A 14,277-nucleotide genomic window follows, 5' to 3' on the forward strand; every position below is an offset into this window, starting at 1 on the left:
CAGAAGGACAAATACTGCAATTCCACTCATAAGAGGTCCCTAGAGTAGTCAAATTCAGGGACTCAGAAAGTAGGGTGGTGGTTCCCAGGGGCTGGGGGAGGGGAATGGGAAGTTAATTTTCATCTTTGGGAAGATGAAAAAGTTCTGGAGATTGATGGTAGTAATAGTTGACCAACAATGTGAATGTAGTTAATACCATTGCACTAAGCACTTAGAGCTTTAAGACGATAAATTTGATGTTTTGTGTATTTGCCACAATTAATTTTTAATGTGCTGTTATTTTCAGTATTACATATTTCTTTCAAATGGTTGGGTTTCTGTATTATTAGAGACCAAGCAGATGTGTCCGGAGTGAAACTGAAAACAGGTGGAGGCTTATAAATCTGCCAACATGTGCAAATAGAAACACATACCCTGCCAGTTCATAATCACCATGTGCTGGCAGATGTTATGAGTGCTTTGCAGGAGGAGAAAAAATTGCAAAGCAAGTGCTCCACATCTACAAGGAGCCCAGGGAGTCCCAACAGAGTGGATTCAGGTGTACGTGCACCTGCAGAGGAGGCAGAACCAGCGATGTGATGAAGGGTGCTTATTGTAGCAGTGATGCTCTGTATCAAAAGGCATGAATGAATTTTTACACACGATAACCTGAATAAAGTGCAGTTGTTGGATCTTTAAGGAATCATCCAGACTGCTCCATATTGTGCTCCTATTGAATATTTGAATCCCTTATTATTTCTTAAAAAAAAGAAAACAGAGTTATAAAACATCATTTCTTACCTGTATGTACTTATTTATTGATCCAACCAGAAGGTAAAGTTCAAGATTCTTATTGGCAGCCTAAAGAGAACAAAAATAATTATCTGCAATATATGACCCAAGACAGACTTGACAGTGTTCTTGAGGTGCCTTCACTGTGCTGTTACTCTGGGTTCTTATTTCTCGGACCGAGAGCCCTAGAATCACAGATGGTGGAGTCCAGGCCACAGGGATGTTTTTCTAAGAATTCTGGAATCCTCTTGTGAACTATATCCTATGCTCCTTTCCATTGCTTCTTCCTCTTTTTCTTTTTCAAAAGCAGCAACTTTCCTATTTTTTATTCTCCATTCCTATTCTAAACACAATCACCTATCATAACTTAAGGGTATGACTTAGTGTCTTTAAATCAATAAATCAGCTTACATTTAAAACCTGCTCTGTAACTAGGCACTGCTATCAAGGCAACATGGCAAAACACATATCATTTTTTAAAAGAATCGTAATCAAACTGGGCAGAGAAACAAGCATATAAACTAACAATAGTAAAATTACAAACCATGACTACAGATACAGGTATAATGGGTACACCGAGCAGGACAAACTGGTTTCCATGGGGAGAAATCACAGGATTCCCTGAGATGGCAGCATCGGAGCCAGGCCTCAGGGAGGTCGAGGAGGTCCAACAAAACAGAAAGGAATGGGACAAAGCCTGAACAAGGAGCGCTGGAAACCAGCCCTAGAGTATCGGTTTACATTACTTAAAGCGTATCTTCACCGAAAAAGAACCAAGACTGTGTGCTTACAGCAAACACAGTTGTCACGAACAAGCATGAAGGTTCAGCTGACAGGCCATAGTGGTCATAAAATTATGCATTCCTGGACTGCTGGTATGCTGGCAATCATTTGGGACCCGGAAGCAATACACCGATGTGTATATACCACTGGGTGCAGTTGAGGGTGTGGACCACCATTGTCCCGAGCCACATCAGAGCCTGTGGAGCTCCATCTGGCCTGCTGCTCCGGGTTTGCTTTGCTGAGAGTGGACAGAGCTTACCTGGCACGTGCACTCCTGATCCTCGACTTGGCAACCCCAGAAAGTATCAACTATCTGGAAAGATCCTGGTGCAACAAATAGTAGCAAGACTCAGAGGGACTGAGATGCTGTGATAAATCAAATAGCCCGGTGTAACTTAGGTTATTGGTGACTGGGAGTAGGGAGGGGAGACCTGAAGGCTTGGGGTATACTTTTTTGTTGGGATTTGGGGTCACTTCAGGCAGTGGAGGAGTGGGAAACAGGAAGAGGGCTGACATGCTGAACCTGAGTTTTCTGAAGGTGACTCTGGCAATAGTCACAATGTAAAGGGAGAGAAACTAGGGACCACCTTCTGCATTATTATTACCCAGGAAGAAAAGCTGAGGACCTCTGTATGGACAGGGATGCTGGCCATGGTGTACAGAGCTGAGCAACATAGGCCATGTACCAAAGCAGAAGCAGGTGCTGCAAGGTTCTGATTATGTCTCTACTGGGAACTGACCGTCAGGCAGGCCTTGTCTCCAGCCAACCTCTAAGAAATGGAAGGCTGTGACATCTCAAGAACTTAAAATAAGATCTTCTGAAAAAATGTCCTTTCTTTGTCCACATGCTTACACCCCCGCCCCTCCCAATTCTGTTAGGCTTCATAAGGAATTGGATGTTCAAAGAAGGAGAGCCACCTACCCAATGCACCCATGTCTGTTACCAACAGAACAGGGACTGAGATTTAAGACAAAAAACGGGATGTTCCAAATGCAGAGAAGAGAAAAGCTTTATCTTTCTGCTTCGAAATAAGCAATAAATGGGAATGTATTACTCCACAGCCATGTCACTGAATACTTCTCAGGCAGAGACGTTTCTATAGGGAGAAACACACTAATCATTTTAAGTGCTTTTACTGACTGATAAGCTTTAACAATATGATATTTTTATTCAGTCAGTTTGAACTAGAACCCTGTAAGGACACTAGCAGTTATGTGGAAATCATCAAGACAGAATGAAATTAATATTTATCCAGTGAGGCATCAATAACAAAATGAAGTTTTGCTCCCCCTGTGCTCAATTTTGGACTCTCTTCCCAGCCCAGCCCCTCAACCTGGGAACATCTCACCACTTGTTGAGGATTTCCCTTCTCTCATTTACTCACCTCCCTTTTTGGACTGTCCCAACATCCAACATTCTTCTTCCTGACCACCTTTCCCAGAAGGCATGCATCCCAGACACCCACACACAGAAAGGGTTTCCATAACATCTTGCCTCACCAAAATAACATATCACATCAGTATAGTTAGGTCAAGAGTGCGTTTCCAAAGGGCAGGCACTGTAATTTCACTTTTCTTTGCATTGTCAATATTGAGAAGACTTCAAGCACAAACTTCCCTTCTTATATAGGAATTGGAATTTTTTTCTACAGAACCCAGACTCTTTTTTAAAAAGGGAGAGTAAAGAGAACTCAGGTCTTAAAATATTTGCATAGGTCTGTTAGAAAAAATTCTTCATAGGGTACAACTACCTGCCATCCTTGAGCTTCTCCATGTGTCTTGGTCCATACACTGGCAATACAAAATTTAGACTGATTCATTAGTGTTCTTACAGGAAAGCACAAAGTCAGTTTGGAATAAGCTATGATACTAATGGTGTGGAGTGTCGATGTGATACCGAGTCTTTAAGGAGGTGCACAGTTCTGTTCACAAACAGCTGCAGAAATTACTACTAACTTAATGATGGGGCAAAACAGGTATTTTTAAACTGCTGATTGATGATATCATCTCCAGTGTATGTGCCAGGTGTGGGGCAAGAAGAGAGAAGATTTGGTAGCTGAAACCTACTGCTTAGATTAATCCAAAGACTCTCCAGCTTGTCTGATTCTAAACCTAAAATCTTTCAGTTCTGTGTACTTTATACAAAACATTTACTTTCAATCTAGGACTGCAAAATAATTTTCAGAATGTTCCACCATTCTAAGTGGGACATAAATTTAGTCAGCAGGAAATTTTTCTTTCTCATGCTAACTACAAAGAAGTCTGCCTGGGCTTGGAAGAAAAAACCTGTATTAAGAGCAAGATCTAGTAAACTTCCTTTTTTCTGTTAAAATTGAAGAACCTTTAGTTTCTGTTTAGCTTACCTTAACATCTATGTTCAACAATTCACTAATACTGCACTTGGCTTAAGATAGAAAACAGGAATAGCTCTGAGAGGTTTTATGAGTGATGGACATGTAGTCTTTGAAGATCTTAAAACTGACTGAAGAATGTAACATAAAATTTAAAGGAAGTTCACATATAAAAGATACAAACAATAGGAAGATAGAGAACACTCACTTAATGTGTAAAAATTTTATTCACTTAGTGAATCCTTTCCTAGAAAAAAATTCATGTAAAATAAATTTCTAACTGAATCATATTTTATACAATTTTCCATTATACAATCAGATTCTCATTCTGATTATATATTAGAAATAACTTAAAAATTAAGCCATTTCAAAATTTAACAAGCCTCTTAAAGTTTATTTCAAGGTAAATAATCAGTTATGAAGCTTCAAGAAAATAAAATTGCCCATAAATAAAATGTGATAGAATTTCTTCCAGAAACTCCTATATGTAATATCTGGCTTTTATGGCTGAATCATAGATCTGTTTCCAATTTCAATATTTTCCAGTAATATTAACACCAGCTGTATAGCTAATGCTAAATCTTGCCAAAAACAATGTGTGTACTCATTTACCTGAATTTAGCAACATGTTACTACATACCTGAGATTGCAATAATGTAACAGGGCCAATTGGTAATTAAAATGAAAATATCTAATAAGCGTGTGAGGATTTAGTACTAACTAGATTTCTGAACCAATGTAAAGATCAGTGGATTAATGTTGACACTTATTTAGACATACACACGCATACATATATGTGATTTAAGGTGTCTATTATATGTGTCTTATATATACATGCATATATTATTTAAATATGTAGTTGCATACAGAGGAATAAAGAAAAATCTAGAATAAGATGGAATTACCTACCAGTAGCTCATGAATGTATTAAAAACAAGATTTGTTTTAGTTTATTGAATCTTTTTAATATTTTTCTTTGTTTATAAACAGGTTGTTTGGTATCAAATCAGTAATTCAAACAGACTGTTCCAGCACTTGGAAGATCATAGCAAACCCGGACCTGTCGTGGTATCACCATGCCAACCCCATAGTCCTGCTGGTGATGTACTACACGCTGGCAACTCTGATCCGCATCTGGCTACAGGAACCCCTAGTAAGGATGAAAGGCTGTCATCATCTTGTCTGCAACGTAACCTGGAAACTCCAAGTGAAATGGTTCATTCCTATCAGCTGCTGACTAATCCATATTATATTCCAAATTAACTGTAGTATTCTGGGTATAGTGATTCAGTTCCGCAGAGAGTACCAAGTAGATACAAATACTGTCAGAACAATAGCTTTGAGAATATCATCACCTGCTGCTGGAAAGTGTAGATGGTGAGGAAGGCTCATTCTTTTTGAGCACTTACCAAGTGCCAGGCCACATGCCTGGCTGTTTATATACATTATCTCATTCAATACACTCTGTAACTCTGAAGAATAGGTATTGTACCCATCATACAGATGAGGACAGTGAAGTTGGAGAGGCAAATGGCCCTGAAATCATACATTCACTGAGCAGCAGAAACCACAAGCAAACCCATGGCTGTCCGCAAAGCTAGGGCCTCAGTGCCTATGCAGCTGGTTGTTATGGTGGCTGGAGTCTTCCAAATCTTCTCAGACCTCTAACTTCTGAGAATGCAGCAGGGTTATCCCAGCTCTCCATTCTCTGTGGGGGCCTGTGGCTCCTGAGTCCCCTGGGGAGGCATGGGGATCAGGACATCTCCGTTGGGTTCACTGAGGACTGGTTTATTCCTGGGGGAGTAGTAAGCATGTGGCCCTTTGGAGGGCAGGCCAGAGAGGCTGGTTGGCTTCTTTCTTTAGTCTTTCAGGAATGGACAACTTCAGTCTGCTTTTAGTCCCTCCCCCAGATGACTGTGGGAAGCTCAGCTGTAAGGTGGCTTACTGGCACACGAGGGAGTCAAGTAGTGTAGGTAAGGGTTGTGACCCCTTCCATCCAGCATGTGCCGGGAGCAGCCTGGCATTGGAAGCCAGCGCTAATGAGCACACTGGCCAGGCTCTGCCATCCAGGCCCCTCCTCTGTATTGCTGCTATCCTGGAGGCCTGGTACAGTTGCCTGCATTTTCTTTTGCTGTGTTCACACCCACAGACTATACCCGCATATTCACTCAGTCAGTCGAACGATAGTCCATCAACAAATATTTACTGAAAGCCAAATGTCTCAGACACTAACCTGGGGGGTGGGCACAGCACATCAACTCACAGGCAAGGCACCACTTGGAATATGTGAACATCTCTGAGAGGAAAAGCAGGCCAGAAGGCGCAGGTGGGGTGCGAGTCAGATAAGACAGTGCAGAGGAACTGGGGCCACGTGTGTCTCCGTCCATCCCCAGAAGCTCCCAGAAGTGCAGACACAGGACTGTGTCCTGTTCTCCCTCCCATGTGACCCCTTCCCCATGACACAGAGGGCCACACAGGCCATCCTGGCTTGCAAGGTTTGCAGGCATCATCTTTCTGGGGACCCCCTGAGGTCACAGGATGTTGTGTGGGGTATGAGGAATCCCAGTTACATTGTCCTCTCACTCTCTGGCCAGCATTGAGTGTGCCATCCTTTAAAGTGATGGCATGGTGTTTACCTCCCCCGCAAACACACAGATGAATATGGATATGCACATACATATAAATAAAAATGTATACAAAAGAAATTGAAATATATCATGGAAACTATTTCTGAATGATGTCTTGTAAAATTAAGGCATTCAGTTGAGTTCCAGGTGTCCTTGGTGTTCTCCGTGGTGTCTCAGGCAGTCTCGCCGAACGGCAGCCCCTTGTGAACTGGTGCTGTGCATCCCTTCGTAAAGGGTGAAGCCTGGGCTACAAGACCTCAGGCCCTGAGACACTGGCTTCTTTAGCTGCAGGCCACCTGGGGACAAAAGAGGTAGAATTAATAGCAGTATTATAAATTGCAGTGTCTGGAGGAGTATGTGGAGAACAAGGCATGATTCATACTAGCAGCAACATTCAGCTGGTCTGAATTTTAAATGGCCAGACACGGCACTGCTTCATCATGCCAACCACGGAAGGTAGGCGGCAGATTATAGCATCGTTCCAGGTGACCTGGCACAGTTTATGAAAAATGCAGGCCAGGAAATGTGAGTTCTGAAGTAAAAGTCTACAATAGGTGTTTAAGAGAGAGAGAGAAGCAGGTGTCAAAAGTTAAATGTAATACGTGGGCCCCCAGCTGGCAAGCCTGAGCCCTGCCTAGGGCATTTGGGGGCTCCAATGGGTGCCCCTCCTCTCCCCTGGCACCCTGGAACCAGGCATTGGGCAGTAAGACTAGGTCCCCTCCCTCCACTGCAGGGTCAGTGGGGTGCCCATGCCCTTTTTATCAGGACACCTTGGTTGGGGGACCATACTTAACCATCTGGGTGCACTCTGCCTCCTACTCTGGCTTCATTGTCTCTCCTAGACCAATTGTCTGGTGTAGGTCAGTGTTCCAATAGGTAAGGCAACAGTTTCATGCATTAGATATGTTTGCTTACTATTGTGTCTAAGCTCTAAATGATTCTGCCTTTAAAATTTCTGATTAATTAAAGATTGTCTGTGTCTGGGTTATACAGTTAACTGCCCTTTTTTTTAAAGCTCTTTCTCTAAGAACCCTTTGCAGAACTGATTTCTAGAGCAGTTTAGAATATACATTGAGAAGCTGTGGATATTTAATAGAGTATATTCCTATAATTTATGAGACTTAGTGGGAATCCAGAACATTTAATATTGGTGTGCTTAGCATTTACAGGGCAACCTTTGTATCCTTTTTCAAATGTCTTGGTAACATTCCATATGTACACATTAACATTAAAAAATAATCATATTGGGCAAAGATGTAAAGCCTCACTGGTCACCCAGGCTGCTAAGGGAACTGCTCTGGAAAGCAGAGCTGGTCCTGTGGGTTATTCTATCTCAGGTACAGGATGACAGGACCAAGGAAGAGGACAGAGCCCTGACTTGTAGACCCATCCAAATAACGGCCGAGAGGAGGCGGAGCCTGTGGTACGCCACCCATTACCCAACCGACGAGAGAAAAGTAAGCTATTAGGAAAGGAATTTCCACTTCCTAATTTACTTTGCTATTTGTATATTACATTGCTGAATGAGTCATGTCCTGTGCAAACTCAGATTGCTCATAGTTTATAGAATTGTCTGATTTTGAAGTCTTAGTACTAGAGAGCTCTAATCACAGAGGGGAACCCAATGCTTCCACAGGAAACACCATGGTTCCATTATACCCTGCAAAAACATCTTATATTTCAGTGCTTTCTATTTAAATCCTAAAAAGAAAGAATGTTCTTAATTTTTAAAAAATAACTCTGTATTTAAAGTGATCTGTTAGCCCTGGGCAATGAAAGTCTCAGTGTTGAAATGCATTACCGAAAATAATTTCACTTTATTGGGTAACCAGCCACAATAATAACTCAAGTAACCACTTAGAGAAGACCAAAACAATCTATATGAATATGATTAAATATTTCTCACTACTTTGAGGTTGCAGCATAGATTGACAAGTAAAAGTGAGTGACAGTGGGCAATTCATATGACCTTTCGATCATTTATTGTCCACGTTGAACTAAACTTAGTGCTATACTGACTTGTTAAAATGACCCATTTGCAATGTTGTAAGGATAAATACTCTTCTAATTCTTGGATAGGGGTCAGCATTTTGCTTCTTAGCATACTAGAGAACTGAGGAGTAGATTCTCTGACTTATTTAGTGGCAGATGAGTTTCTCTAAGACACAGGATCTTACTCGGAGCATGACTGTCCTATGCTGACAGCGGGAGAAACTGTGGATGGATTGCTGAGGGCAGGGTGGAGCCCAGGATTGCCCTGGGATGTCTGAGGACCTCCAGGGGCCCTTTTCTCTCTCTCATCGCACCAGACAATTACTGGAAAATAGATGAAGTGAGCCCACCACTTTGAGGCAAACAATGGACAGCATTTGTTCCAATGATAAATTTTGAACTTCTGAGTGAAAATCAGAATATTGGAAAACTTGTATTCACTGCTGAGATCCTGAAAATTCCTGATACTTAAGGACTTTTCTGATGAGATCAAGGATGGTAGTAACAGACATATTTTGTAAATATTGGTAATGCAATGTGCCAATATTTGTCAGAGCTGTGTAACTCACCAAGCAGATCATCAACACTTGATATTACAACCTATGGGTAAAAGATCTACTCAAGGTACAACATATATCAGTAGGTTTGATGCAACAGAGTAGGAAAAGGTCACGAATATGGCTTCAGATTCCATAATACAACTAACCTCCAGGTTATTACCACTTGCTAAGTTTGGTGTAATACCAAAGAACACTGTCCACAATGATCTAGATATTGAAATAGTCCTTCTTTTTCCAATAGCATAGCTTAGTGAAACCATATTTTCTTCATATACTTCAACCAAAACAACATGTCACAGAAGATTAAATGCATAGACAGAATGAGAACCCAGCTATCTTCTTTTAAGGCAGATACTGAAAAGATAAACAAGAGCATGAAATAATGCCACTCTTCGCTATTTGTTTTTTAAAATATATATATGCTATTTGAATAAAAGTATTTGTATTGACAATTTTTTAAAATTTTGAATTAATGAATTACTAGTGAATATTTTCTTTTTTATTGGAATAAGGTTGATATAAAATAAAATAAGTAAATATTTTTAAATGCCTCAATTTTAAGTTCTAGTATGATGGATATTGATAAATAGGACCCACATAAATAAAAATTCTTTGGGATTCTCAGTGATTTTTAAGAATGTAAATAAGTCCTGACCCAAAAATGTAGAGAACCTTTAGAATAATAGTAACAGTAAATGCTTATTAGTTGAGGGGAGCCCAAACCACTTGGCACTAATATAGTTAGAAAGCATAGTCATGTAATATATATTTTGTTGTAGACAACATGCAAATCTTAAAATAATCTCAACCTGAACTACAAATTAATTTTTCTTTATTATGAAACTTCTGTTTCTTGAAGAGGAAATATTTTCAGAATTCTTCAGATGTCTCAAATGGTTTTCAGAGTATAAAGCAAGCTGCTTATTCTATTAGAAGAAAAGACTTAAAAAACAATTTTTGTAGTCATGTGGTTTATAACTGCTTATTTGCTGTTATAATTAAAAGTTAACATCAGGAGCAGGGAAATGGTTATAGAAAACAACAATGTCCAGTTCAATTACTTGTGCCTTTACATTTTGCATGGCAGCATTAACATACTAGCATCCTGCTAGTGTAAGAGAATGGATATGTGTATAGTAAAACTTTATAGATATATGTAAACATTGCCATGCTTTCTGCTTACATATTAACTGCTGTCCTGCATTGCTTTTTGCAGCTTTTGTCCATGACCCAAGATGACTACAAACCATCTGATGTTAGTATATCCTTAGAATTATCATGTATGCTTATGTAAGTGATGTAAAAGTGACATAAATGGAATTAGCTACTTTGAATATAGTTTTAATGATCTTTAAAATTGTCATGTTTTTTAATATTCATAAACGTTATGAAATTGATTCAAAAATCAATTATTCTTAAATTGAATACTTTTTTGCACAAATTATGAAATCTGGTTTACTTCTGTTAGAACACTGGCTCATATAATATTAGCTCCAGTATAATCATACAAAATGTATTTAAACTTCTAAAAAGCCACATTGAAGGGTTTTTAAAAAGCATTTTGCTCTGTACGTATGCTTTCTACACAGTCTAAACAGGAAATCTTGCATGTTCATGTAAACACATACATATGTATATGTGCATGTGTATGCTTATACATATGATTCAATGTATAATCTGGAAGCCTCCACTGGCCTTGTCCAGGATGTGCACTTGATACTGAGGACAGATGGCACATTGCATGGTGTTCAGCAGAGGTGTGACAATTTCAGATTTATATTTACTGCAATAACTCCAGAGAATACATTTGGTGAGGGAATGGATACAGTTCATCTTGATAAAGTGGGTAATTGACTAAATTGTTCAGTTTTCAATCAGTTCTTCACTACTGAGCTTCGCCTGCCTAGTGTAAGGGAAGGTGTGTCATACTGGAAGCAGAGCTGCTATCACACAGGTGCACCCTTGCCCCCTCCCCTGGCAGGGCCTGCTGGTGACTGTGAACGGCAATCCTGTGGATTACCACACCATCCACCCCAGTCTCCCCATAGAGAATGGCCCTGCTAAAGCCGACCTGTACTCCACCCCGCAGTACCGATGGGAGCCCTCAGGTGACTCTTCAGGTAAGGAGCCAGCTCTGCATGGCGCGGTTCACCCAGGGCTTTATTTCCACTCAGATGGAAGCTCAGCATCTCTGTCTTTTATTATTTATTGGATTTGGTTCTTTTTTTCTGCCTCTATTTTCCCCCAACATATCGCTCTGTAGTTCTTTCCTTATATACAAATAAGTGACATAATCAGGGCAAACTTTGAAAAATAAAAGGTAAAAAGTTATTTTAAACATGTTAACTTATTTGTAATGTTAAAGCTATGTGTATATGTATGTTTTATCTTTCCATGGCTTGATACCATAATCATGGTCAATAGTTTTGCTGGTTAATGGATGAATGTTTTCACAAAGAGTTCTTTTTTGTCTACTAAAAGGAGAGGGTCAAAACATGTAATAGGACTTCTTTCCCTTTTCTCTCTGCTTTATTATGTTGAAGAAAAGCAGACTGTTAGTAGAGATGACAAATTGTTGGCCTGAGCCTAAGATCTTACCCTTAGACTTGTTTTGTTGGCCCATACAGCATCTTCTAAAACAAATCAAATAGCAATATTTAAAAACTGTAGCTCTGACCTAAAAATGGAAATTTTTGGAACCCTTTGAAGAAAGTTAATATCTGGCAACATTAGTCCCTCACTTCTGACCCACCCACTGTTGTCACCGCCCTGTCGGAGACCATGCTGATCACCAGTTCATAAAGATAGAATTAGCTGGGTTTACTATTGACACACACACAAAAATAAAAATACAAGCAGGAAGCAGCACAATAGCTGCAAAATCATAGTGGATTTTTCTGTTTGTATGGAATTGCAGCTAGAGTTGCATGTTACCCTTCCTTTAGTAAATGGCCAGTAGCTGGTGGCACTGTTGGTATATCACACTTACTCTGACGCCATTTTTTCTTCATCATTCTTCACTGGACTCACTCTAAGGCACTACTCTTCAGAGTTCTTCATCAGAATGTCCTGCAGTTGCCTCTGGCCGTGCATCTACTTAGCAGCATGAATTGTCAGTCACATTTTCCAGCACTCCTCAGTAAGGTCACATCAAGCTCAGTTCCTATACCCTGCTCCTTCCCACAAGCCCCGGCCCCAGGTGGCCCCTGTGGTCTCTGGAGAGCACCAGACCACCAGCACTCGTGTCCCTCAACACTATTACCTATTGCTCAGGAACAAATGAGCTCAAACCTAGTGGCTTCATTAATACAACGTAGTGTCACACAGGTTTCTCTGGGTCAGGAATCAGGTGTGACTAGGCCGGCCGCTTTGGCCCAGGGCCCCTCCTGGGGCTGTAGCCAAGCTGCTGGCTGGGCTGCAGTCTCATCTGCAGGCTCGCCCAGGGAGAATCTGCTTTCCTGCCCACTCACATGACTACTGGCCAGCTTCGAGGTCCTGCTGACCGCTGGCCAGTGGCATCAGTTCCCTGCCATCTGGGCCCCTCCACAGGGCAGGTTATTACAGGGCAGTGGCTTCTCTCCGAACCGGTGAGTGAGAGAATGAGAACAAGTGCCTGGGACAAAAGCCACAGTCTTTTTAAACTTAATCTTGGAAATAATATCCCATCCCTTCTCAAAGATTCTATTTGTTGGAAACACATCAAAGGTCCCTCAACCTTAAGGGGAGAGGATCTCACCAGGCATGGCTGCCAGGAGGTGGGGATTTGGGGGCACCATCATGCACCTTTTAAACTGAAACTTCCTTCCTGTGATGTCTGAGTGCAGGGCTTCATTCCACTCACCAGGTGGAACTTACTAATTTTGTTTTAATTCCAAGGGCTTTCTTAATTGGAAATAATCTCTGAAGTCTTAAATAAAAGGCTATGCTAAAACCATACCTGTGCCACACTGCTTGGGACATTTATATAAAGTCATATATCTGCATAAATAGTCATATAAAATATTTGTCTACCTAGAAAAGAAAGAGGAAGAAGAGGATGAGAATGAAGAATTTGAAGAGGAACAGAGCCACGAGGAAAAGAGGAGCGTTAGAGTTCATGCCATGGTCTCTGTATTCCAGTTCATCATGAAACAGAGCTACATCTGTGCCCTTATCGCTATGATGGTAGGTGTGAGGGCCGGGTGAGCGTGGTCGTGGCCAGCATAGCGTCCTCATCTTCCTGAGTCTTGCCAGATAATGACTGGTTATGTTAATTTTTCATGGGCTTTTTATAGTATAGATTTCAAAATCATGTCCTTCTTCTCAGCCTCCTTTTAAATATCAATACATTTTTCTCAAATTAGCCTATCAAGTCAGACTGTTCCCTATTTTGTCTGTTTAAAAGGACTTACTGGGAGCTTTCCTATGTGGTATTAAAGGTATTCAAAATTAATAAACACTGTGCTTATCTCTTTCAGATAATCAGTTATATTCTCTTAACTTAGATTTGAGTGAGACTTTATTGCATCCTAACTGCACTGATTTTTTTTACCAATGGATATCAAGCAACCAGAGTTCCCCATCAGAGAATTTCTGATTTTGAGTGCTTGATTTATTCATCTTTCTACCCACTTCTAGTTTTATGCCCCATCTCCAGCATCTCAGCTTCAAAAATAGCCCTCGCCTGTAGATAGAAGAGAGTCTAATTTCTGTACTTCTAAAGAACAAACTTTCATGGGAAATATGACATTTTTGAGAAACCTGACACAACACAAAACTCTTCCACATTTTGTCATCAATGCTGAGAGCCTATGGAAACCTTTGATGATTGAAAATGAAAATATGCTGTAACTCTGTGAGGAAAATGTTTGAGTTTCCCAGGCATTTAGCCAAGGTGTATCCCAAATGAACCTGTGTATAACTCAACTTCAGCATCTAGTAAGCACCACTGCAACATCTGGGAGAGGGTTGGGAAAAGAAAACTCCTTGAAATTAAATATGGCTCATTTGGGCAATCACAAACTCTATTGTCTAAATAGTATTAATTCTGTGTGATTTTTGAGATGTCTTTGACATTTTCTATGTACATTAGACCCCCCCCCTGCTTATCTGCAGGAGATGCATTCCCAGGCCCCCAGTGGGTGCCTGAAACCTCAGATAGTACTGAGCACTGTATGTACTGTTTTCTCCTATACATACACACCTGTGATAAAC

The 14,277-nt window shown here is 40.6% G+C and overlaps 1 protein-coding gene across 2 annotated transcripts in view; it reads left to right on the top strand.

The window, feature by feature from the left end:
• PIEZO2 (piezo type mechanosensitive ion channel component 2) overlaps positions 1 to 14,277 on the top strand; it is a 480,163-nt gene that overhangs the window by 341,948 nt on the left and 123,938 nt on the right. For both annotated transcript variants that reach the window (XM_037001110.2, XM_037001111.2), the window contains exons 8-12: positions 4,896 to 5,058; positions 7,870 to 7,989; positions 10,301 to 10,339; positions 11,066 to 11,204; positions 13,100 to 13,248. In XM_037001110.2, the coding sequence (XP_036857005.1) occupies positions 4,896 to 5,058; positions 7,870 to 7,989; positions 10,301 to 10,339; positions 11,066 to 11,204; positions 13,100 to 13,248 (610 nt within the window). The remainder of the gene's footprint in view (positions 1 to 4,895; positions 5,059 to 7,869; positions 7,990 to 10,300; positions 10,340 to 11,065; positions 11,205 to 13,099; positions 13,249 to 14,277) is intronic.

This window comes from Manis javanica, chromosome 9 (genome assembly GCF_040802235.1).
Source record: "Manis javanica isolate MJ-LG chromosome 9, MJ_LKY, whole genome shotgun sequence".
Lineage (NCBI taxonomy): Eukaryota > Metazoa > Chordata > Mammalia > Pholidota > Manidae > Manis > Manis javanica.